The sequence below is a fragment of the Thermobia domestica genome, chromosome 17 (genome assembly GCF_964235325.1).
Source record: "Thermobia domestica chromosome 17, izTheDome1.hap1.1, whole genome shotgun sequence".
NCBI lineage: Eukaryota > Metazoa > Arthropoda > Insecta > Zygentoma > Lepismatidae > Thermobia > Thermobia domestica.
Window position 1 is genome coordinate 128,235,535 of NC_137470.1, and position 27,330 is coordinate 128,262,864.

The 27,330-nt window shown below is 34.2% G+C and overlaps 1 protein-coding gene across 1 annotated transcript in view; it reads left to right on the forward strand.

The window, feature by feature from the left end:
- Window positions 1-233: 233 nt before the first annotated feature.
- LOC145674172 (condensin-2 complex subunit G2-like) overlaps window positions 234-27,330 on the forward strand; it is a 165,313-nt gene continuing 138,216 nt past the window's right edge. The window contains exons 1-4 of the mRNA XM_081744004.1: window positions 234-352; window positions 12,397-12,584; window positions 12,976-12,985; window positions 16,539-16,685. Coding sequence (XP_081600130.1) covers window positions 254-352; window positions 12,397-12,584; window positions 12,976-12,985; window positions 16,539-16,685 — 444 coding nt within the window. The 5' untranslated portion in view covers window positions 234-253. The remainder of the gene's footprint in view (window positions 353-12,396; window positions 12,585-12,975; window positions 12,986-16,538; window positions 16,686-27,330) is intronic.

A 27,330-nucleotide genomic window follows, 5' to 3' on the forward strand; every position in this document is an offset into this window, starting at 1 on the left:
TTTTATTTATCTCTTCATAGAAGCGAACGAGGGATTACCCATGAGAAGTACATGCATAACAATTCAGCAAATTATAACTATAATAATAATAATAATAATAATAATAATAATAATAATAATAATAATAATAATAATAATAATAATAATAATAATAATAATAACGGTGATTTTAATAATTCTTGTTTCTTTTCATTGCAAACTATGGAAATTACCAGAAAATTTGTTTAGTTGACAGGAACTCGACAAATTCATCATGAGTAAGTCGAAGCTAGAGATCAAGGAAAACTTTATGTTCTGCTTGGAGCAGAGACTGGAAAAACCTAATGGACTTCAAGCCTGTGCTCATCTAAAGGTAAGGTTTTCACCATTAAATGTAATATGTTTACATTCGTAAGATACCTTCAGTTACTGGGAGCAAACGTAATGTATTGAGCAATTTATACTAAGTGAAACTATCAATGATCAACATTATACATTGATATACAACATCTGATTAAAAGAGCAGAACACTTGTTTCATATCAACCCTCATTGAAAAATGTAACGCATTTATTTTTAAAGTGTGTCTCGTTAGTCTTTCTAAATAGCGAATAGTTTTGTTTTTATTTGATATATTTTTAAGGAGATTGGTTTACAATATATATATATATATGTTGTGTGTGTCCGTAAGAGAGACACAATATCTCAAGAACTACAGTATGCGGGAAAACAAACAGTACTGAAATTCGCGTAAGGATTGCGCGCAGGTGCAATGTGGTATGACCTGTGAGTGTGACACGTGTGCTTAGTTATGTATGGACTAGTGGTGGGCACAAAAACCGGGTTTTTGGTTTTCGGTTTTTAGGAAAACCGAAACCATTTTTTTGAAAATTTAAAAAACGGCTTTTCGCCGAAACCGTTTCTCACCAAAACCGGTTCGTTTTTCACCGGATCCGTTTTTCCTTTCAAAACTGGTTCTATTTCTGACCAGAATAGCGCTTCGTTGTTCTCCGGAAACCGATTTCGTTTCCACATAAGTAGTTTTATGTGTTTTCGGAAACAGTTTTCACCGAAACTAGTTTCGGTGAAAAGCGAACCGTTTTTTTTGAGAAAACCGATTTTGGAGCAAAAGAACTGGTTTTGGAGAAAACCGAAACGGGTTTGGGTAAAAACGAACTGGCTTTGTAGAAAACCGAAATGTCGGTTTTCGAATTTGGCTTTTTCTAGAAACCGGTTTCCGGTGTTTATAAAAACCGGTTTTGCTCATACCTAGTGTGGACTAACGTAGAGTGCAGTTGGTGCGAAGTTAATGTTCCTCTCAACAGAGGAGAAAATATTTATTCTTAAGCACTATTTCTCCTATACGATGTGGGGCAACATCTCACCACACTTCTACTGTATTGCTCTGGAGCTGTACGATATGAAGATGAAGATTTCATCAGCAACATACTGTTCAGTGATGAAAGCCATGTGTACCTTGAGCACTGCATCAATCGACAGTTGATTATTGAGTCATTCTTGCATGATTTGCATGCTTTTTGCCACACCGAAAATCTGTCGTTACAACAACAATTGACACAAAAAGACGAAACTACTGACCACACTTTAAGCGAGTCAATTGTCCTTCTGCCCACAAGATATTGGACATCGCTTGATTTTCAGTTAAACGGATTTTCCATATTCATCCCACTCCCCTGACCTCACGGCTCCAGATGCCTACATATGAGGTATACTGAAGGAAGCGATTTTCCGAACAGATAATCCCCTACCACTATACCGGAGTTAAGAGAGAGAACTCGGTTATTTGATTTGCCGTTCCAGCAACCCGTGTTCACTAACATGTTCATCGATCTACACATGAGTACAGGCTCGATTCCGCTTAAATTTAAAATATGCGTTCAGTAACATTTAGTTGACATCCATTTGAAAACATTTCTTATGTTTTATTATGTTGTAAGACAAGTAAATAAATACCAACGATTTGATTTCAGTGTTGTTTGTTTTTCTGCATGCTGTGCTTGATGAATCATTATAAATTTTAACAAGGGTTTGAAGGTCAAAATTTAGAAGCTGAGTTTGCTGATGGAGGTAATCAGTGGTGCTATTCAGCCGATTCGCATCGGTTTGCTAGAACTGGTTGTTAAAATATTTCGAGTTCGTAGAACCGTTTGTTATACCCAGACATAACAGTGAATTTTACCCAGTTATACCCAGGAAGAGAAAATTTTAGCTTAACTATCTTTGTTTTTAGAACTTCTTACAGCTACAGAGTTAAACATATCTCTCAGAACAAGGTATAAGCATAGGTTGACCAGATTTTGACAAGCGAAAAGTAGGCCACAGATATAATAATATATGATATTTTAATGCGTCCGTAATATGCATGTCCTTATTTCATTTAACGTAACCTTAAGTTAATCATTCGTTTTTGTTAAAAGTGAAGTATTGAAGTAATGAAGCAATTAAAAATTGCACCAAATCCTTTCATGAATGATCAATATAAGATTGATGAAACAACTTAAAACAATTTGATGGAGTAATAGAAGAGTCACTTTAATGGAAAAGAAAACTTAAGTATGTTGAAGCACACAATTTTAACGAATCTTGAAAATTATCTTTTGAAAAGTGTTGAAAAACACAATAGTCTATATCATTCAGAAAAAGAGTACCTGTGTTTCGAAATGTTGTGAATAAAGAATGAAACATTAAAGTATTGAAAATAAGTTAACTCAGGATTTCGCAGAACATTTATTTTTTAAGTAAAGAAGGACATTTTCCGATTTTCTATGCGTCTTCGTAACACACAGGACAGCTCTTTGAAAAACAGTACAGTACTGCGAAAATCAGTACGTCTGGTCACCCTATATAAGCATTTATTTCTTTTCTTAATCTCAAATGCTCAGGTATCACATATCAAGAATGAGAACTGGGTTCACATTCACATTCATGGTTCACATGAACCTAGAGATGAAGATTATTTATTGTATATTGTAAACACATGCATACCGTTATCAGGATTCATTGATCCATTGCTGGATTAAGGTCTTTCCAATACTTTATGACAACTATCTATCTTAGATAATTCGTTTCCAAGATATTCGTAGTGCTATCTAATTTCATCACAACACTTTGTATTAGAATACTGTGTTGGTCTCTACTTGTCACCTGTGGTACATATTAAAGATTTGATTTTTTGTACCTTGTATGGTTTGTTTCCTCAGAGAGTTATATCCATCTATCTATATACCTATCCATGTACTATCTCTCTCTCTCTCCTTCTCTCTCTCTCTCTCTCTCTCTCTCTCTCTCTATATATATATATATATATATATATATATATATATATATATATATATATATATATATATATATATATATATATATATATATACAGAGAGAGACAGAGAGAGAACCGGTTGTTATCAAATTAGAAAAGCACCACTGTAGGTAATCTATCCACCGAAATGGTAGAAATCATTTCCGGTTTTAACGTTGATTACTATAGAGCAAATGTGGCAACCTGAGAGCGAGAAGCGAATTCGCACAATTGATTAAATGTCCCAAGAATATATTTCACGTCCATTATTAACACTATACTAAACCTAAAGTGATAGAAAACCAGTAGAACTTGCGATTTCGAATTTGATCTACGTAGAACCAAGAATATAAGAAACAGCTTTAAGCATTTTCTTCAAATCGATCCAGCCTTTTAAGAATAGTTACCATCTTCCGAATTCACACTCTATTTATACCGGAAGTGGAAGAAAACAATGATTTGCAGTTTTAACATTGATCACTATAGAGTAAAAACGGTAACAAATAGCGGAAAGCAGTTTTCTCCAATCAATTAAGCTTGGAAGAACATATTCCATGCATACTCTAATATATCCACTAAACCCGAAGTGGTGGTAATGTACTAGCACTTCCGGTTTCAATGTTGAGAACATATCAAGCCATTATTATATATCAAATGTAATAAAACCGGTTGTCATAACAACACCAATATATTTTGAGCGGGAAATGGATGGTGAGGAGAAATGAAGGATGAGTGGAGATGTTAAAAGCTAAACTTCAATTTTCACGTTATGTACAGTGTGATAAACCAAACTTCTTTATGTGGTGTACACTGTGCTACTGCTGCCTACTATTAGCGATCAGTGTTGCTCCAAAGATTGTATTTACATAGGAAGAATTATCATCATCATTATCATCATTATCATAATCATCGCAGGTATACTAGCCTTATTAGGTCACTTGCAGCAACTCACAAGGGATGCTACCACAAGTTGTCGCTCAAATCTGATTGTCACATAGCACATCTGATAGAGCATAATGAGAAATAAAAATGAGCAATATTTAAGGTGCTATGGACGAAAAGGGTAGGACCTACGGGGCTAGCGTTGTCTACGAGGCAGTGTTGCCAATTCAACATAAAAGTATTTTGTTCGAAATAGCACCATATACAAATGTGCACAGATTTAAAATTCACTATTATCACTAAACATAACAGTGAAGTATAGTGGTACAATGTAGCACATGTTGGAGCTACGTGTGTTGAACATGTACAATGGAGAAGTATGATATGTGGCAATAAAGGGTAATCAAAGAATCTGGGTCTTATATTATGAATTTAATTGAAATGCAGAATAACACCGATAGTATAAGATAGCAAAATGTCAGCAGTGTCAAAAATATTGATGCATTTGAAAAACGAAAACGATACCATTTTTACGTTCTGTGTCATTGCCCAAGCTATATAGGATGGAACCTACATAGTAAAGTGGGATCCGAACCTCTATGAAAGATGAAAAATGATAATGAAATACAAGGTGAAAAGTACAAGAAAACCTCAATGTACGAGGCGGAATTGGAACCTACGATCCCTAATAAGTCGGTGACTTAGCCTTCTGGAACACACGGCTATCCGGGCCGATTAAAAGCGAAATGTGGTAGTAATAAAATAATTATATTTCCAATTTAAATATAGTAATATTACAGTGTACAGTAAGGCCTACTGCTCATTAGAGACAAAAGAGTTGTGCAACTATCTTGTCGCAGTCGCCTACAGTTAGCAACTTCACGGCGACAAAACATCTTTGCTGCCACACCCTCGCTCACTGGCTACGGCAACAAAAAAGTTGCCGGGCATTTAATATCACCAGGGCCCGGATCTTGTTGACCTAAAAAATTTTAAAAAGTGACCTATAAAATGACACTAAAATTCCTGTAAAATGGCCGTAAAAATCACAATAATTGACATTAAAACTTACGTTTTCTCAAACTTATTTCATTAAACATTGACATTTTTTAATAACCATTGGATTTTTAATTAACATTTCTCACTCATATTCAAAAAGTTTTGTTTCAGTTAGATGCAGTCCATTGATCATTTATTTCTATTTTCAGTCCATTGTACGGCATTGTAAGTATTGAAAGCGTCAATTCACTCCCAAGTTTTAGGAAGCACACTTAAACAATAAAACTTAGCAAGTTTAGACTACATGAAAATAATAGATAAAAAACTGTTTAAAACCCTTGTACGCCTTCTAATGCATTTTTAGTTATTCACGTGATCACATTCTTTGTGGTCAATAACCCAAAACTATCTGTTTAGCCACCTACCAACCCCCACCTTTCGTTAACCAGCTACAGTTTAGTTTTCATTAGCTTGTTAAGAGTGCAGTTTTTCCATTCGAATAATCAGAAAGTAAGAAAAGAGATTATTCAACTTCGTCTTTTCCACATCCGTAAACCGTGTTCATTTAAAGATTTCCTTATGTAGAAAAAAAAGAATAAAAAGACAATAAATGACCTAAAAGTTACCTTAAAATATTAAAAAATGACCTGAAATTTCAAAACAGCAAAAAGGGGCCAAAAGTTGACCCTAAAAAAACTATATTTTTAGAACCTAGAGTTGATGGATAATTTTTTTTTATTTGAACTTGCCTTGTCCTATGCGTAACAGAAAAAAGTTGACTTGTCAACAAGATCCGGGCCCTGAATATCACAATTTAGCGGGATTGGACACAGTGCGATGGACTTCGAACAATGTGCTATTGTTTATGCGCTAATGCTGAATTTAAGAAGGAAGGAAAGAAGAGAAAAGAAATACTGGGTACATCCTATACACACTGAGAGATTGCTGAAGGGAAATGTTTACACGCTATATAGTGATTTACGCAATTATCTGTCGAAGTTCTTTAGCTATTGTAGAATGAATGTGATTATCTTTGATGAACTGTTGTCTCTAGTGGCACCTGCAAAAACAAAGATAAACACAAACTTCAGACTACTGTGCCACCTGAAGAAAGGCTAATAGTGACATTAAGATAAGCATGCACTACGTGTGTATTAGGTTGATTTACCTGTAAAATAATCGTTAATAATAAGCAGACTGACTATCGACATTGGTCCATTTAGTTGTACTGCATTTAATTGTATTCAAAATCTAATAGGGTTCGGTAGTAAAGCTTTCACCTCTGGTGCGTAGGGTCCCTGGTTCGATCACAGCTCGCGCCAAGTGGGGTTTGTGGGGGACAAACACTGTGTGCATGGGTTTTCCCATTTCTGCCCACTTTCTTCATTTTGTCATTTCAATCATTCTCATCATCACCGTCTCCTTTAGCCTAACCGGCATAACCGTGGAACATAAAACTCCAAGGTTTCATTTCAGTTTCATTTCAGAATATAATGGACTCCTGTGTAAATACCTGTGTTCTTTTTTTTTTCTTGGCTGGAAAGCTCATTCCAGTTTCTTACAATACAGAAACACACTTCCTCCCACATTTTTTCTTTAAATTTATATCTGAATATTCATGTAAACTTTCTTTATATAAGACTGGATGTTTCCCTATTTCCTCCATTTTTCATTGTCTTCATCACTAATTAAAGACACACATGTATTAGCTTCCATTGCGAACACATCTTTTCATGCACTATACACGGAACTGTTATGTGAAATAAATGTAGAAAACATTTTTTTTTTATCTCTCTGCTTGGAGGTGTTTCAGCAACTTTTCTGTCACCCTCGGCGCAGTGAGCGGACTCCCATAAGACTCAATGCGTTTAGCCGGAGCAACAAGATAGTTACCCGACAAAATGTTGCGAGTGAGAGGTAGGCCTAACGTAATCATATGATGTGTAGGAGAGGAAGTAAATATATATATGACTTAACAAGAAAGACATAAACCAAGAAAGTACTCTACCAAATCTGGATAAGATAATCTGGAAAAGCAGTTTTTAGAGTTAGAAAACACGGTTTCCTTCCTCACGTGTAACATTTTGCTTTCGCGAGTTGTCTACTTATTCACCGGGGCTACGGAAATGTAATGCAGATCTCACACATTTTTTTCCAATTCATTACTTTATTAACTTATGTCGCTACATATCATACTTCTTCGTTACATATTTTCAGCACACGTAACTCCAACAGTGTCCAAAACTGTATTACCGACTTCATTGTTATGTTTAGTGATAATAGTACATTTTAAATATGTGCACATTTGTATGTGGTGGTATTTCAAACAAAATACTTTAATGCTTAGTTGGCAACGCAGCCTCATCTATGGCAACACTCTTTGTGGTTTTCGATACGGCATTTTGTTCTCATTATATCGTGCACAATTCGGTTTCATTGCTTTAACGGTTTTCAAGATATGTATTTTAAACGTAGATAATTCTATGATATATTTTTTGGGGGGATATTCAAATGTTGAAACCCCATAGGTCCTATCCCTCTCGTCCATAGCACCTTAAATTTTGCTCATTTTCATTTCTCATGATACTCTATTAGATACGCTATGTGGCAATCAAATTTCAGCGATATGTAGGACCTTCCCTTGCCAGAAATTTCCATAATTTCCAGAATTTCCCTTGCCAGAATGCTCCATGGTGTTCAGCTAACGTCTTGGTCTTCACAAACGAACTTTCTATTTTGATATCGTCCATTAATTAGAGTATCCTTCACCCTCTCCCTCTCTTTTCTGTCACAATACCTTCTAGTACATTGTTCATGATACAATTTCTTCTTAGGCAATGTCGAAACCACTTTTTCTTCGTCTTTTCAATGCCTAAAACTGTTGTTTCCTTTTCCACAATTTCTAACACCTTCTCATTCGTTTTCTGCTCTACCCTTCTAATTCTCTTCATTTTTCTCCACGAGTTCTTTCGTGGCTAAGCGGTTGGCGTACGTGCCTTTGGCGTGGAGACGATTCCCTGTGGGATCACATGTGGTTCGGATTCCACGTTAATCAGTAGATCCACGTTTCATATAGCCTCGTTGCTGAACGAGACGTTAAACTGAAAAAGCAATCAATAATTCTTCTCAACACCTACATTCCAAAAGCTTCCACTCTTTTTAAATCATTTCTGAGCGTAATATCCATATTTGTGACCCATACAGTACAATACTCCAAACGAAGCATTTTATGATATTTTTTTTTCTCAACTCCTTATTCAACGTCCCACAAAATAGTATTTTCTTCCTCTTAAAGACTTCTTTCGCCATTCCTACCCTTGCTTTCATTTTAGGTTCACACTTCATATCATCATTAATAATACTACTCAGGTATCGAGAACTCGTCACCGGTTCTATTTTCTCCCCTCCTACTTCTATATTTGACATAGAAGACTTCGTTCCAGTCACCGCGGAGGAACATAGAGTAATAAGAATGAATGTTTAAAGTTGTATTTCTTAACATTGCATAAGCATCATAGCGGAATGTGATATTTACTTTGGAGGGAATAAGATACTACTTACCCCTTTCTTTTGCACATCACTGCTACCGCAGTGTTGTATGAGGAGCATAAGAAGTTTTCATATATTGATGCATATATTTTGCTCACAGTCCTTCTATGCAAAATTTAATGTATTCGTCGCTACATTATTATTCCATGAGTACTAAGCCTTAAGCGATATTAGAAACAGTGCAGTGAAATCTTGATGAAAGAGTGATGCATACTTTAATGTATAGAAACAAACATATGTTGTAAATTAAGTTTAATTAAATTACTTCTTTGATATGGACTATTTTCTTTTGCTCGCACCAAGTGTGCTTTGTGGCGGACAAACACCTTGTAGGTGGGTTTTCTCGGAGTTCTCACATTTCCTCCTATTTTCTTCAATGCACCATTTCATCCATTTCTCATAATCACCGTCTCCTTTAGCCTAGCCGGCATAACCGTGGGACATGAAACTTATAGATTTCATTTCCTTTCTATTTTCCTTTGGTATGTTACACATTTTACTCATTTTTCACAGCTTTGTGTAGTATATATGTGTGGTCCGTTTCCAAAAAGTATCTTGTATATTTTACTACTACTACTAGTAGTAGTAGTAGTAGTACTACTACTACTACTACTACTACTACTACTACTAATAATAATAATAATAATAATAATAATAATAATAATAAATCGGGAAATAAAGTTCTTTAATTGTCGTAATTTCTACATCTAAAAATAATCAATTAAATTTTGCAAAAATGTAAAATAAATAAATTATCATACTAGCTAAACTAACTCCATAGAATATGGAACCCGGAGATTCAATGCCGGTTTGACAAAAGCTCTCCACTGACTTCTATCCTTAGCCAACTGGATCCAGTTTCTACTTTGCGTTCTTATTTCTGCGAGTTCCATTTTAATATTGCCCTCCCATCTGCGCCTAGGTATTTCTAATAGTCGTTTTCCGATTGGTCTTCCAGTTAAGACTCTGAAAGCATTCCTACTTTCTTCCATCCTGGCTGCATGACATGCCCACCTAAGCCTGCTGGACTTGATGACCCTAACAATGTTTGATAAACCGTATAAATTATGTAGTTCCACGTTATGAAGTTTCCGACATTACCCATTCCCGTTCCTCTTGAGTCTGAATGTTCGTCTCAGGATCTTGTTCTCAACTACTTTCAGTCTACGTTGATCCCTCAGAGTAAATGACCATGTTTCGCAACTATACAGAACAGCAGGCATGATTTTCGTTTTATATATTTTAAGCTTGAAATACCTTTACAGAATTCACACACACACTAAATGGGGTAAATAATCTGAAATTAGGTATTAAAAATTCAAAAATACAACAACAAAAAACAGATTTTAACCAGAAAAGTACAAAAGACGTTTCTTTTTAAGTTGGGTGACTCCTTTTACCTTTAACACATATTATAAATTGACAGTGTTTGTCGGTAAGCAGTGCGTATAGAAATGTTTGTTGATAAACGTGTTCACAAGGAAATATTAAAAACATGCAGAAATGAATTTTTGATTGTTTTTATCCGTACATTTTAGCATCTCAAATATTTTGGAAATTGCTTTCGATACAAGAAAACATATTACTTAGGTCAGAGAGAGCGAAATGACGCAAGAAACAAAAACTAATTTTATTGACTAAACTCATTATTTTATAGAGTTGCGCCAAACATTTTTTCGGTGAATTAGTGACTCCACATCAATTAAGAAAAAATAAAAATTAGGAATTAGACCTTACTTTCTTTTCAAGAGAGGGATCAAGATTTGTTATCGATATCAACGTTCCACATCATGGAAGGTTTATTCCTTTTCATACTACAATGTTCCACCAGTGTTTGAATTTGTCGAATTTCTTTCACTGCTATATTCCTCTTAGAATGGGGCTCTGACAACATTCTACTTTTGTTGTTTTGATTCTCTTTACACTTGTGTGATGACATATCATTATGTGTTGACTGTTTTAGAAATATTGAAGTGTTAATTTAGGTTTAAATTGTATCCCAGACACCAATGTTACTGTGTTTCATCCATTCACTTGAACAAGTTAGAGTTTCTGATGAGCTTAGTCCATTTCATGATGAGTATTCAGCAACTTTGGTGTCATCAAGGAAACGTTGCCACGGATTAATGACTTCGTATTTCTCTTTCCGAAATGCATGAAACAGCCATTAAATGGTTTGACCCTAATTTTATAAAGAGCTGAAGTCTTAAAATGAAAGTTCAAAATCCCTTATTACAAATTACGAAAGTAAATAACAACAGTTTAATAAATTACTACCAAAAATTACCTTTCTTTCCATGGAAAGCATAAGGTTTATCGGACATAAAACCGGAAATTTGAAAATTGTTGAAATGTTCCTTTACATTCTTCAGGAGCGGAATTTTCGAAATAGCTGACACACACATATCATTTTATTGTTATTTCTAGTGAAGAGTTTATTTATTAAGAGTTTATTAGTCATGTTCTGAATACATAATCGATAATTTTAATATTATAGAAATTACCTCCTTTAGGAGAGGATTTTTTGAAATCACTGAAATACGAAAGATTAGGCAAAACATCTTAACTTAAAACAATGTTGTTTGCATATACATCAGGGAGTAATACTTTCATTGAAATGTGTCACTAATTTGGGGTAAGAGTTCAAACAACTTCGATAATTATATTCTCGGGAAGTGGTTCAAATACTTTTCATGAATATTTTGTCTCCGTACGAACAACGGGCATCTCATACATGGAACAACAAAAACGTTGCTTGTCGGTATTTATTCTATACAGTTCTCTATTTTCAAATATTTTGAATAAGCATTATTTTCCCGTGCGAAGAGCGGGCATTTCAGCTAATATTACGATAAAAGTGAACTTAAAGTGTACAACCTCCCCTGGATTTTAATCTCGGAATAAATATGTTCATGTGTAGATACTTGAATAAGTAAACTGCTTTTGATTGATTTATTGATTAAGATTTAACCAACGGATACCCATGATATCTTTTAACTCTGGATTTCCAACAGGGGTACAGGGGTGCCCCAATACAAATTCTTGCAACTACAAACATCCTCATTGGTGGCTTCAATAATATTGGTATATTATGTTATGTTGGGTTGTGCTTTGTTAGGTTATGTGGGTTTTGTTAGTGTAGGTTACTTTAGGGTAAGTTTAGGTAGGTAAGGTTAGTGAAACAGAAATTTGTTTTTACCCTATATAACTTTATTAATTACGTAATGTTTGTGTGGCAGGAAAGGTTGCAATATTGCAATATGAAGGCAATATATTGCAATAGGCCCTAACATTACCTGTTCTTTATTTTGCTCTTTACATAAAATACAACTAGAAAATTGTTGAAATAAATATGGTAACTTACATACCCAACTGTAGTTTTAGCCACATAAGTAAGCAGATCAAATTACAACATACAGTGTAATTGTTGTTGAGGAAATAAGTTTCCTTACATTCCGGCCCACAATGTAGAGAACGCTAGCCAACCTCGGGGTCTATGACATAAAATATACAGCAAAACATAAGCATGGGGTACATTTGTACCCCTCTTGGGTATCTGAAGGTTTAATGGGACATCAACATCGCGGCAATTTGTTCCCGTCACGATCAACACAACAATTATACTGGATGCTTGTTAATATTGACATTAACTTACTTTTCTTCTTCCGACAGGTTTGTGTTCTCAGTACGATTGTGAAAAGTTTGAGTAAAGAAGAATTGGAAAAATTATGGCAATTAATGATACCAATAGTGGAAGAAGGAGTGGGCACTGTTCTCTCCTCGATTAACAATACTTCTTCGAATACAAAAGGCGTAAGTATTAGTCTAGAGCAGGGTTTCCCAACTTGGGGATTGCAAAGGTAAGTGGAAGAGATAAATATAATTAGAATCTAATACAGGAAATATTTATTAAATGTTATTTGAATTTTTGTTCTGATAGGCATATTTTTATTTTTTGCACATACTGTTAAGGACAATAAAAATAGATCTACTAAACATTTTCAACAGGTGCACAGTTGTTTAAAAATCAATTTAAATGAAAGAGGTACGATATGAAACTAATGAGAACTGCATGCTTAAATACCAGGAAAATACAAACGCAACAAAACTTGCACATTGTAATACAATGAAAATTGAAAACACTAATCCGCAATAGCTGTGTGCGTTTGTTGATAAATCAACAATGAACAAATTATTCTTTTGGCAATAAAAGGGATTGTTTTATTTGGGATTCTTTGTTGTTCTTTGCAGAACTGTGCACGTAGGTGTGTGAGCGAAATGTCTTTTTTCCAGCAATGAAAATATATTTTTGGTGTGAGGCTTTATTTGCTTCCTAAATTCTAAATGTAAGCTAGTTACTTTTATCAATTTTTAGTTATATTGAACACATGTACCAAATTCACAACAATATGAGGTAACTCAAATAGGCGTCCTCTCAAAAATTAAAATGCTCAATAACTTTTTAAACAACTGTCCAACTTTTTTAAAACAAAAAATTAGAAATCACTTTATTTTTTTATCATATGACAAAATTAAGGGAGTTATGAAGTTTTAAAATTTTCAAACCTCCTCCATTTTGAAGGAATATGACGGATCGGAATCAGTATTTGCAATATATGTAAACTGACCAAATTTGGTTTTAATCCATTCACATTTATGGAAGTTACTGTATCCAGTATATACAAGAAATGGATTCTGGTATTATAGAAATAGATTGATATCGTGAGATCACTGTAATAGATGTATTAAAAATCCCTCAAGCTTACTACAAACCAGAAATTATAAGGGGGTTGCTGGGAAGAGGACGTGATAAAATGGGGATCATGATAGGAATTAAGTTAAGAACCACTGCTCTAGAGAGAACTTTTGCAAATCAATATTTCATGATTTAAAAATCGGTCCTTGACTAACTTAAATCCTGAGTCACAGCGTCACAAAAATCATGGATTAAGCCACGTAAATGGGACGATCCAACCAGATATAAATGACATATGTTAGTCACTTGGTTCAGTTTCGAGAGCATGAGACCATTGTCAGATTGCATACTACTATTTTTCCCCTCTTTTTTCCACCAAAAATATGACAATCTTGAGTATGTAGTCTCGTTAAGGTGTAGGTTCTCGTCTCATATAGCCTTGCTGCTGAACGGGACTCTAAACTAAAATCAAACTAAAAAAAAAAAAAAAAACAAATACATAGCTCCATAGAGCAAAATCGATAAGTGATATCAAGAAGCATTTTTTTTATTATTATTATTAATGTTCACCCACGATTTTCTTCTGTATCGGGCGAATATCACCAGGATGATGTACTCCCCACATATGCTTTGCCTGACTTCCACATCTCCTTGCCTTTGTTATTGATGTTTAGGTATAAGATGGCCTTTCGGCTCCATCTGACATTTCGTTTTCTGAAATAGATATTAATTAGTGCATTTAAATTTACTCGCCAGTTATCTGTGTGTGTATAAAACAGCAGCGATCTATTTCTCAAAACTACTCGTCTTGTAATGTGTGTGTGAGTTTTTTTTAAGAAGTCATCGCATACAGTGAAGCAGAAATACTAGAATAATAGTAAAATTCATTTCTAAGTACTATTGCTGACACATTTAATTTGCCGTGTTTTTACAGTATATATAAGTGTAAAATATTTGATTTTGAAAAGTTTCACACTTGTATTACGAGACTAGTCGTTTTGAGACGTAAGCCCCTGTAGTCTCAAGTTTGATTAAAAAAATAAAAGAGTGGGTTCTCGATACCATTCAAAATACATATATGTAAATAAAATATATGTAGTAAAAGAATCATGCGGACCGTTCTTTATTTTTACTCATTTCTACATATGTTAGACAATTTTGATACGAATATACCTAACAGACAGTAAGTACCAGCAGTTAGTATATCGTCGTTTTGCCTAAGATTTCTCTTTGATCTCTATATAAACTTTTGTCAGTTGATGCGGCAAATAAGCGAGTTTACTCTACACTATACATAGTAAAGTTCGAAACTAATTTTATAAGATGAACATCCCTCACTGGAAAGCAACATAGACAGATTTTCTGAAAATTTCGTACTTCGTTAGCTCCAATATGCCTCTAGAGGTAACCATTCCCGAAGATATTCCGACGTAGAATCAATGAAATCTTTACGATCTATGAAGAGAGAGAAAAAAAAAACACTTTGCTTTTATCTGCTCTCAATCTGCATTTCATCTTTTTCTTTTTCTCCGTGGACAACCGGAAGTTTACGAACGTGACCTAGCTAGGGCAGAGGATGAAAGAAATCAACCTGGTTAGCCTCCTATCTGCTGTTTTGCGCTGTTGCAAAATGTAGGCCAAAATTCAAACAGCTTTTAAATGGAAGATAATTAACTTTTAATTAGCGCGCTCTATCATTACCTTAGCAAGAAAAAGTAAAACTGAATATGCAATATTAACACTAACAAACATTTGGCGATTTCTAGACTGTATAAAATAAATAATTCTCATAATATTTTGGAAAGAAATATGCCATGTTATTATACCAGGGAAATCCTATGGCATTCCGAGTGTTGAAGGTAAGCTTGTCAAGAATAAATTTAAGGGTATTTTTTTTTCTACATGATGTCATTTTATCTTTACAAAATATCTGAAGAAGAACTAACAACAACCACTGACTTGAAGAGAAACATATTCCATATAATGAGACAGTGTTATTGCAAAAATGGGCAAAATTGTATCACAAAGCGAAAGATATAAGTAAAAATAGCCTATATATTACAGTGAAATATGCTCTAAAGCATATGTTCTTGCAGACTCAGAGCTTTCCACTTCCTCAACTCAAAATAGAACTGGTAGTATATGATCTTGTGGATTTCAAACACGTTCCTGTTGTGTCTGTCGAAACAGAAATATTATTTTCAGTGTATGTCTTTGTTTTTCGACAATCGCTATGCCGCTGACATAATGATATGTGTAGTAAGTATATTCAAACTGCTATAAATACCGTACAAGAGTAACAATAGAAAATATTCTGAATAGATCTTAATTATATAGGTCTATATTTAATTTTTTTTAAAACTAAAGCATAGTATTGGGAGGATTTTTTTTTTTTTTTTTTTTACATTTTCAATTACAACTTCAAGAGCAATATAAAGCTATTTTATGATATTTTAAGAAAACTCTTAGTGTACAAATGCATTTTTAAAAATTATTTTTCTTAATTTATAGTGAAATAAAATCCTAACCCTACTTATCAATTTCATGTAATACCAAAAAAAAGTGTAACTTCACAGATTATTATGATGTTGGACTAACTTTTGTCCTCAAAATAACTCATGTGTGGTATGGAGTGCTGCCGAATATTGTTTTGGCGTAAAAAAAAAGAAAAAAACGTATAACAGCTCGCACCTTGCACTTGGCGGTGTTTTCTATTTCAGCACACATTTTAAGACGCTAGAAAAGTGGAATTAGTGATCAGGCAAACTTCACTCTGTCATGATTGGATGCATACTGATCTACCGCGCACGTCTGTTCACATGTGTTAGAACTGCCCCCAATATTTTACGCACAGTGCCCAATCGGAAATTTCTTTCCGACGCGCCTCGTATATTCATGACATAGGTACATGTTTTGCTTAATGTTTTACACTGTTCAACTTAATCTTCTGATGATCAAACATTTAATTATGAAAAGAAGAAAACTTTTTAATATTTCCCAAATTGAATTTTGGTTGAATCAGCTTTAAGCTAAGGCGTCATTACTACTGTAAGGTTAAACAGTTTTTTCTTAATGTTTTATTTTACTAAGAACTGCCTTTTACTCTCTTTTCTTTAAGGTGGATCGAAAGATATTAAAAACTCTTAAGTTAGCCCTTACTCTAACAGTACTGACTCTTGAGACAAAGGAACATTCCTTCCCGAAAGGATTAACAAAATGTATGGAACTTTTTTGTTCAATACTATTTAAGCTGAAAGCAGCGTGGGTAAGTATTCGAGAGTACTTACTTGCAACTTATAGAGTAACTATGTAGAAGAACACATTATGTGTTCTTGGATGCTTCCATTGACAGGTAGCATATCTTCTCAGAACAGAATGTAACCAGATAATTATCTTTGTTCAGGTTAATCTCCAAATTAATGAATTAAACCTACAGTCTATCTACAACCTATGTAATTTAAACATACCTCAGGTTTAAATGCAATTCTAATTTTAATGTGAAGCGCACATGTATGTTTAAGATAGCAAGGAAGTAGGACATTTTCTTGTGCTTATGTAATACATGTACTCACAATTTATTGGGCGATTTATGCATATATATTATTTAGACTTATATTTTCTTTCTTTATTTGTTTTGAGCGTCGAATAACATCTAGTAGTAGCTCGCGGAGTTTTATTCATATAACGTATTTAGTAGCTGGAAGAAACACTTAATCTACCTCCGACCAGTAGTAGCAAACAAGTTATTTAGGTTCTTGCTGTATATTATACAAATATGAATAAATCTACTTCAATGTTCTCTCCGTGGCTTACTACGTATTTATTTCAGCTTTGATTCCACGACTGGAAGCTAGTTGCTAACACTCAACGAGAAAAAGTGGCTGAAATCAATAGCTAAAAGTGAACAGAAATGGCGAGCGTGCTGAGAGAATTCGGTTCCTATAATAACATAGAATTAAAACAAAAAGCTCCTAACAGAAATAAATGTCACTATCATCATTTTCAGGTTGATGCAAAGCTTGTTTTCTCGATTATTTGTATCAGGCTCTTTAGTTTTAACTAGTTGGAAAACTGTGCCTGAAATTTCGTATATAAAATTAACACTTTCTCATACGGTGCTACCTAAATCTCACTCTTAAAATAGAAGAAAACGTTTTTGTTTTCAACCTGTTGCTGATTGTTTTTGACTATATTTATCTGTTTGAATATATACTTCACTTCCGCGAGAGCGTTAGTATGATAAAATCCAACGAAACTAATTCTTACAATATACTCTTTCCTCCAGAATCTGTGTACTGATTTACATTTTGCAAAAAAAAAAAAAAAAAAATCAGTTGAAGACCCATTTACCCATTTCATGAAATATATGTTCACCACTGATTTTCAATGTTATCGATATTATCTTCAAATACTAAAGTGAAAGCTAAAGCTAAGTCAGTAAAAGTCTGTTTTACTAATTTCAAATCATCATAGACACTGCAAAGCAACATTTTCTGAAGGATATTTATACAATCAAGAAGTCTATTCTGAATTTCTTGAACGATTTTTTAAATCGAAATTACACTTCCTCCCCAAATGATTTTTCTCAACGTCTACTGGTAAGTTACATGTTTTGAACTCATTCTTCTACTTTGTAACCAAGATATGAGGAGAGACCAATCTGAACATTAATGCTATCTTCTAGTGGGTCAATTTAGCAGTGAGGGTTAGAATGTTACCACTTAGAGAACGAATCAAACTTCAGAAAATAACAATATGACGCATATATTACGTAACAAGAAGTGGCTAAACTTAGAAAATGTCAAGAAATGAATAAAAGCAAAAAAAAAAAAACATATGGCTAGAAACGCCACTAGTGACTTTTTCGAAAATTTGTGGCTAGCCATGTTCTCAAAATGGCCCGATCTCCCCACGAAGTGGCTAAATTGACAACCATACTGGAAGCACTTCTGGACGTCTTCCTTCTTCAGGGTCTTAAACTGTGCCGGTCATCCTCTTGATGGCGAGTATGCTGTCAAAACGTCTTCCTTTGGAAGTCAAGTGACATGTCACAACTCGTTCTATCTTGACACTGACTTTCCCTAAGGTTTAGGCCACCAGGCTTATTAGTTGAGATGGACAAACTGTCGATAGATGGCACTGTGCAACTATATTCACCATACTTTTTTTATCACCCTTCGTATATATTTTGTTCTGATTACGGAGATTTATCGATTGATATGTTTCATATTAGGATCTTTTCTTTATAAATACACTATTGTTTAATTAAGACATGCTCAGTAAAAACATTTTAGCAAGTTCCGTATTTTACAATTTAGTTGATGCAAACACTAAAGGGCGCACTCCAACAAAGGGTTATTTCTTGAAAATACACTCTAAACTATCAAAATAATTATTCATTTATTTTGAAGCTTTATTTTCTCAATGACAGAGGAAGAACTTTCATAAACTCAATATATAGGTTTAACAACACAAATGGCTACCACAGAGTAATTTGGTATTACTACTCAAACACTATGTGTAATAGGGTAGGCCGGAAAAAAAAATCGACTTTTGATTGGTCGAGTTGCGGAAAATTTGCCTCGTGTTAGTGGTAGTCTACACAGAAAATTCGGAATATATATTTTTTTTCGTCATCCCCTTCCTTTGTCTCATAGGACGAATATTTTTATACCTGTGACTATGCAACCCGTACGGCACTACGAACAAACTTGTGCTGCACAGCTTTTGTTTCAAATTTCAATTGGCCGGGTTGTGGAATAGTTGCCTCGTGCTAGTAGTAGTCTACACAGAAAATTTGGATTTTGGGGGGACAAACCCTTCCTTTGCCTCATGTCCATCACAATACAGTGTCCATCAGAGACAACAGAAGTCAACATTTCCAGCAAGTAATTGTTCTTCTGATAGAATCAGAGACCCATCAAAATCAAAACATTAAAACCAAACATTTTCTTTGTACTTTCAAAATGTCAATGGCCTGCGAACTAAAGCCAGTTGTTTTCATAATGCTGTTTTATCTAACTCTTATGACTTTATTAGCTTGGTAGAAACTTCTTTAACAATAAATTATTCTGACTCAGAATTCTTTGACGATAGGTATGTGATCTGGAGGTAAGATAGAAATATTGAACTTCAAAAAAAGGCAAGGGGCGGGGACGTATTGTTTGCTGCGCTTAAAAATTATAATATTCAAAAAGTGAGTAGGTGGGAAACTAACTTTGAAAGTGTAATTGTCAAACTGGTTTTCAACTCAATTATCGTGTATATCTGTACTTTTTACATAGAGTCTGATTCACCACTTCATATATATGAACAGTTTTTTTGAAATTGTAGAATCAAATTGTCATGTGGGTTGCAGAATTCTTTGTATAGGGGATCTGAATCTATGACCAATAACTAGTTCAAATTTCGATCTAATGACGTCATCAGCTAAATGCAAAAGTCTTGATAACTTTATGTCCCTCTTTAATTTGATTTCAATTAATAATATTCCTAACAGCAATGGCCGAACCTTAGATCTTGTTCTCACAAACCTCTCAAAAGCAACAGTTCAAAGAGAATGCGATCCACTGGTAATAGAAGATAGACATCATCATTCCCTTCTTATTCAATTTACAGCATTGTATTCAACCAATCTTAAAACAGTGCCTAAAACAGTAGGTTATAATTTTAGGAAAGAAGGTTTTGAAAAACTTTTCCGAAACCTATTAGCTATGGATTGGGGAATTTTGCAGAATTTTAAGGATGTCAATCAAGCTGTGGATCTATTTTATAAAGTATTGTATCAAATATTTGATGATTGCATTCCGTAAAAGCTCAACAAATAAAATCTACCCTACATTGTTTACCCCGATTATTAATAATAAAATTAAACGTAAAACGTATCATCGTAAACAAAAAAAAAATCGTCTCAATGTAGGCAACACTAAGTACCATGAAGAGCAATTCCGTCAACTGCATAGGGAAATTAAAGCAGAAATAACTGTTGCTTATAAAGAGTTTTTAAGCCGCACAGAAGATAAATTTTAAAAAAATGATCCGAAATTATTATGGTCCTTCATTAAGAATAAATCACGTCACTTGTCTTCTAATTGCATACAGTACAATGGTCACGACTTACTGATGATAGAGACAGCTAAAGCATTCGGGCAACATTTTGGTTCCGTCTATGGCTCCTTAAAAGCAGACTATGACGTATCGAGCATGTCTCTAAATGATCGTTCCAGTGCTCTTCTCGATATGTTTTCACTGCCTCTCATATCCGAGAAAGAAATAAAAGAAGCAATAAAGAAGTTAAAATCGAAAACAGCAAGTGGCCCAGATAGGATCCCAACGTACATTGTGTAAGGTTGTTCAGATATATATTTTTACAACCTCTGAATATTATATTTAATTTATCTATAAAAACCTGTACCTTTCTTGTAAAATGGAAGGAGTCAGTTGTGTGTCCTACACCCAAACCGAACATAGCTAGTAACATTGAACAGTTCAGACCAATTTCTATTTTACCTGCGTTTGCCAAGGTGTACGAATATATATCGCATAAGCGAATATTGGATCATGTTAACCGTGAATTGTCTGTCTGTTAACACGGATTTCTGAAGGGTGGATTTACTGTATCAAATCTAGCACTAATAAAAGACTACATTTTGAAGGAACTTGACAAGCAAGGACAAGTAGATGTCATACATACTGATTTTTCTAAAGCATCTGACGTCATTGACAATGACATTCTCTTAAACAAACTGGCATTCTTTAACTTCTCGAAATCAACTCTGCAATACTTTGCTTCCTACCTTCAAAATCGTAAACAAACTGCACTGTATCGAAACCACAAATCTCAAATCTTTCACGCAACATCTGGAGTCCCTCAAGGCTCGAATCTGGGACCTCTACTTTTCATTTTGGCGATAAATGATCTTTCTGAGTGCTTTCAATTTTCTAGAAATCTACTCTTTGCTGATGACCTTAAAATATCCAAAAGAATTAAAACAATTCAGGTCTGTTTCGAACTTCATAGTGACTCACAAAATCTTGAAATTTGGTGTAAAAACAATAAATTTAAGTTAAATTTTCGTAAATGCACTTATTTAACATCCACTAAGAAAGAAAAATATGTACAATATGATTATTCAGTATTACAAAAAAAAACTGAAAAAGCTTGATTTCATAAGGGATTTGGGAGTTATTTTTGATTCAAAATTATCCTTTATTCAACATATTGAAACTATTTGCAAAGAAGCTTACAAGAATCTTTAATATATTTATCGAGTCAGTAAAGATTTCCAAAATGACCAAACTTTAATTGTGCTGTATTATGCATACGTCAGGTCGAAATTAGAATATTGTAGTACTATATGGAACCCTAATATACAGAAATACTCAACTTTGATTGAGCGTACTAAAAAAAAAAAAAAAAGTTTTTAAAGCTTCTTTCATTTAAGAAAACAAAATTCTACCCGAAGTTTGAAAGCTATATTAACCTTGTTGAAAATTTTAAATTTGAAACCTTAGAGCTCAGGAGAAGAAATATTGATTCATTATTTTTACACAAACTCTTTCATGGGAAAATAGACTGTCCTGATCTTAACGAACAAACATATATCCAAGTATCATCCACTAAATTGCGCAGTGATTCGAAAAATACATTTTTTTTGTATGACAGCGAAAACAAATGTCTTAAGCAGATCTATATGGAGAGTTAGTGCAGCCTACAAGTTAGTTAAAGAAAATTTCAACCTTGACGTACTGGCAGTGGACTTAAATAGTTTTAAGAAGTCTGTTAATTCTGTAAGCCCAATGCATTTATTACCAATAGTTCTATGCATTCTGTATAATGTATATACTATGTAACACTGTAATTAAGCCTTGCTTGTTGTGTTATATGTCAATAAATTAAATTAAATATTTTTATTGTTGCAGTTATGCAACCCGCACGACACTACGAAGAAAATTGTGCTGCACAGCCCACAAGATCTTTGATTCTTTTTCACACTGAAGCGTTCTGAGGCTGAAAATAAAACGAAAGAGAAAATTGAGATGCGATATTGTTCCTATGTGGTTAAAAGTTGTAATTAATTAGATGAAGAAATTGTATTGATGTTTTCAAAACACATTAAGAATTTATACAGTAGGCCATGAAAAATTATTGATAAATTTTCCCTTGCAGCTCTTAGCTCGTTTCGGCACATTCACTCCGAAACTCCCAGAACCTACCACGAGGAGGTGGCTGCAAATCGAGTTTCACCCGCCTACACACACTTGCCTTTGTTTATTTGCCTCATTTACAATTGATATTCCTGCTTGAATATGGATTCTAACTTTGCCCTGATAAAGATATCTCTTCGATTCGCTCCACACATTTATGCTTATGCTTCTGTAACTACTTTTATCGTCCTCTCCACTGCTTGCGTATGGCATGTGAAACATTGAATTTCCTCAGAAGCTGTAGCCGCGTTCTAATATTTTCTTCTATCTGGCTTGAAGAAAGTTCTCTTGTTAATGGTGCCTCTGTGACGTCCGTTGAGAACCAATCGATCATCTCATGATATTTACTTGCGTCTAAGTTTACTTTCGGAACAACGCGTAGACTTGATCTTTTTCTCTGCCGACACACTTTTATTTTTCGTCACCCTGAAACTCGAATATCCTGGCTCCTGTCGGTGATTATTGCCAAAAACAAATGTTCAGGATGGGCAAAGTAAGCGTAGGAACTAATCGCAGTATACACGATTCTTCTTAATTTCTCTGGAAGAAAGAATGCAGATCGAGTGAGTAGCCATATGCGCCGTGTCTCGTTGGTGAGAGAATTTCGCTTTATTTCAAACGAAACTCGTGTATATACTTTGCTGAAATACTGTGCAAGCCAACGAACTGCTTCTTCAGGATTTTAGATGCTACCGGAGAATGCGAGAACTTGTCGTCAGCCATCGTGGCATGACAATTGGGCGAGTTTTTTTTTCTTCAGAAGGTCTGGCGGACAGAAACCAGTTGAAACTGCTCGGCAGATGTCCAAAAGGTATTGCTGATCGTTACTGGACTGTATAAAATTACAATGTTTCCGACTTCTTATAAAACAATTCTTTACGTATTATTACTTTCGTGTACAATGTTCTAGGTAAATATATGTTTTCTATTATTGCACGGAAGATTTCAAACTAAGTTGATATCAAATTATCTGATTAAAAGTTTCTTTATAATATAAACGGGTCTAAAAGAAATTGTTCATGATATACGTGAAAAAAGCTGCAATGTAAGGTTGATAACATATTTTTCAAGAAGAACATGAATTGAAACATATAGTTTTTCGTCTAATTGATTACAATTTTTAACCGCATAGGAGCAATTTCGCATCTCACTTTCCTCTAGCATTTTATTTTCAGCCTGAGAATTCTCAGTTTGAAAAAGAACCAAAGGTTATGGTTGTGCAGTACAATTTTCTTCGTATTGTCGTGAGGGTTGCATAACTGCAACAATAAAAATATTCAAATGGCATGAGGCAAATTAAGGATTTGACCAAAATAATCCAAATTTTCTGTGTAGACTACAACTAACACGAGGCAACTTTTAAGCAACCTGGCCAATCAAAATTCAAAACAAAAATAGCTGTTCAGCACAATTTTCTTTGTAGTGCTGTGTGGGTTGCATAAGCACAGCTATAAACATATTCGTGTCCCATGAGGCAAAGGAATGGATTTACGAAAAAAAAAAAATCCAGATTTTCTGTGTTGACTACCACTAACAAGAGGCAACCTTTCTGCAACCCGACTAATCGAAATTCGAATAAAATTTACTTTCGCCCACCCCCTAATATGTAACTTCTCAATGCTCAGATTGGAGTTCACCTTTACTACCCAGAAGAAGCCAATTAAACTCAATGCATTTTATTATTGCTATATCTATCAATTCTTGACTCTAACTTCGCCAACTTTATTTAAGATTAGGAATAATGTGTGTACGATTACTAGTAATTCTAGATTCAAATGACAATTAATCTAGTAATTGTGAGTACATAAACAATCTAAACTTCACAAAATTAGTTTAGTATACATCAGATGTGCTAATATCACTTTTTGAGATGGACGTTTTTTTTTTTTTTTTTTTTTGGAAAACAGGAAAAACTGAAATTTTAAGTTTTTAAAGAATTATTATTTTATTGAAATACCACTTGTATTTTTCTTTATTGGATTCCAAAATGTCTTTATAATATTTTGTACTTGTGAGTTTTATGTTCAGTCGGAGTAGGATATCTTGATGTAGTTTCAAACTAGCATTGCGTTGGTTGTCAGCAAGCAAAGCCTAAGTTATCAGCCTCCTCGTGATTATATGCTTAGCGTACGCGTCTTCAGTGTAGTAAATACGTGTCCTTTTCTCGGTTGGAGTTGATGTAGTTCAGGTCGCAAAGCTAAAGTGTTACTCCACGTATCATATCGCCTCTGTGCTGAAAGAGAAGATATACTCCAATCCAACTAGCCAGAAAGTGTAAGCTATAGAATCCAACGTATCAGGGCGTCGTTTCGGATGCCTAGTAGCATATAACGAACCTGGAAGTCAAATTATGTATTGAATGTGTTTTGCGAGTTTCTTAAAATCCTTTGCGATTTTGGAATTTTTAAGTTAAAGTTTAGACTTTCAGTCAAGCAGCTGCTGTATCATCACTATTTATTCTAGGATCACGATTTGTACCTCATTCTCTTCACAATAAAACAACCTTCCAAATTTTACTACGGATATATCCGTATCATATACCGAAAAGGGAGAATTCGAGAAAAAATTCGATTTTTTTGAAATATATATTTTTAAGTTTAGGCTCCACTGGACTGGTCCTCTGTTAACGTACAGATGCCACAACCATATATATATGTTCTTAGGTCCCATAAAACCTTTCAGACAGCATTTTCGACAGAACAAAATAAACCTTTTCCTTTGAAATCTTGAAGGCCAAATAAATGAAATTTATGTGCCACATAACAATAATCAGCTACAAAGTTATTATTGTTTTAATGTAAAATTTCGTTTACGTTTCGTTGACATATCGTTCTCACCTTGGGAGACACTTCAATGTGAGATCTTTCCCGTTAGCCTAATTGATAGTGCGCACACCTGTGACGCACATGCACTCGAGCGGTCTTCATAAACTTTAGGTCCGCGTCTTATACGGCCTTGGAGCTGAACAGGAAACGCTAAATCAACGATTTTGCTGTGAGCTTTTGATGTTCTATTAGAACGTATGAGTTTGGTATAGAAAATTAGATTAATAAACGATATTTTTTGCACAAAACTATTTTAAAATAGTTTCAAATGTTCATTGTTGATATTGTATCTTTTAACTGTACTGTTTTATCGTGTAAACGTGTTTGAAATAGTGAACTTGTGAGTAGATGTTTTAATTTCCTCTCCCTTGAGCTTTAACGCCCTGAATAGATACTATATAGAAAAATAGGTATGTATGTGTATACTGCTATATGAAAAATCTCTTTATCTCAGAAAATATGTTACTAACTGAAGTATTATCAACGAACTTAAAAAGTTCCTTACTGAATTCTCTATATCTGTGTGTCTGTCTGTCCGTCTGTCTGTTATTTGCGATTTTTTTCAATTTTGATCCCTGCATTTGATAGAGCATCAAAAACTATCAGAGAAAGTGATCACATTTTTCGCGCCACTCTTACCGTTCCCGAGACATTGGCCAAAAATGTCCCATTTCCAAAGATTATCACGGGAACCTTAAGTCATACAAAGATCATATTGGTGTTGATCAATATCTAAAAGAATGGTATATATTTTGGTACTAAATAGTAACCAGTGGTCACTGTCCAACTGGCCACTGCTCTGGTCAATGATAGAGATGCAAAAAAGCCGGCTTTTTTGAATCGATGTTTTTTTTTACATTAAAAGTCGGCTTTTTGGGAAAAAACGAGAATTTTGGAAATTTTGGCTTTTTTCAATTTCATGATTTTTCTATGTAAATGGCTTTCTTATAGTATATTCTGTAGTTAGATAAGAATTCCATGACCTGAATGTGATATTTCGCTCTGAAATTCACCATCAAGATGGATGGAGCACATGTTTTACGAATTTAAGCTAACATGAAGAATGTAGTATTTGAGGGTAATTTTAGAGGCTATTTAACTTTATTTTAACTTTTGGGTTATCGACATCTTTTTTATTCTCTAGTTTGTCATCCGTGTTTCATTTCTAAGAGCTTTTAGTACTCTAGCTTCTAGCGCAAAAGTTAAACTTGCCCGCTTTTCTATTTATCCGTCAAAGCGTACGTTTTTCAATATATCCGTCAAACCGTACTTCCACATTTCTGTTATACTGTAGCTGTGAAGTGATTTAGCAATAATTTTCCGGACACAACCTTGAATACCAATTTATACAAATAATCAGTAGCGGATTTAGAAAAGTACTTTAGGAGGGGTTTTTCTGATTGTTTCGTTTCCTAAAAAGTCCTAATTTTATTTGGGAGGTGCTTGAAGTTTATGAGTACAGTCATAACTGATATTTCGTTTCGTTTACATGTTTAGCAATAATCTTCCGAATACAACTTTAAAAATCATTTTATACTGAGAATCAGTGGCGGATTTAGAAAAGTATTTTGGGAAGGTTTTTTTCTTACTAATGTTTAGTTTTTTTTTAAACATTCGTAATATTTATTTGACGGGATCTTAAAGTTTATGAGTAAAGGCATAAATAATAGATATTTCGTTTGTTGCAGACATTCCGTAACTTTGGGGAACGGGTTTCAGTCCGAAAGACCGCCCCCCTAACCTTCGCAAAACCGTCACTGCTGGTAATTAGTAATAATAACGATTTAAAAACAATAAGAAAGGAAGTCGGCCAACTCACAGTACACGCACTATTTCTACATTCACAGATGGAATGAAGAAAAGCTTTGTCAGAATGGT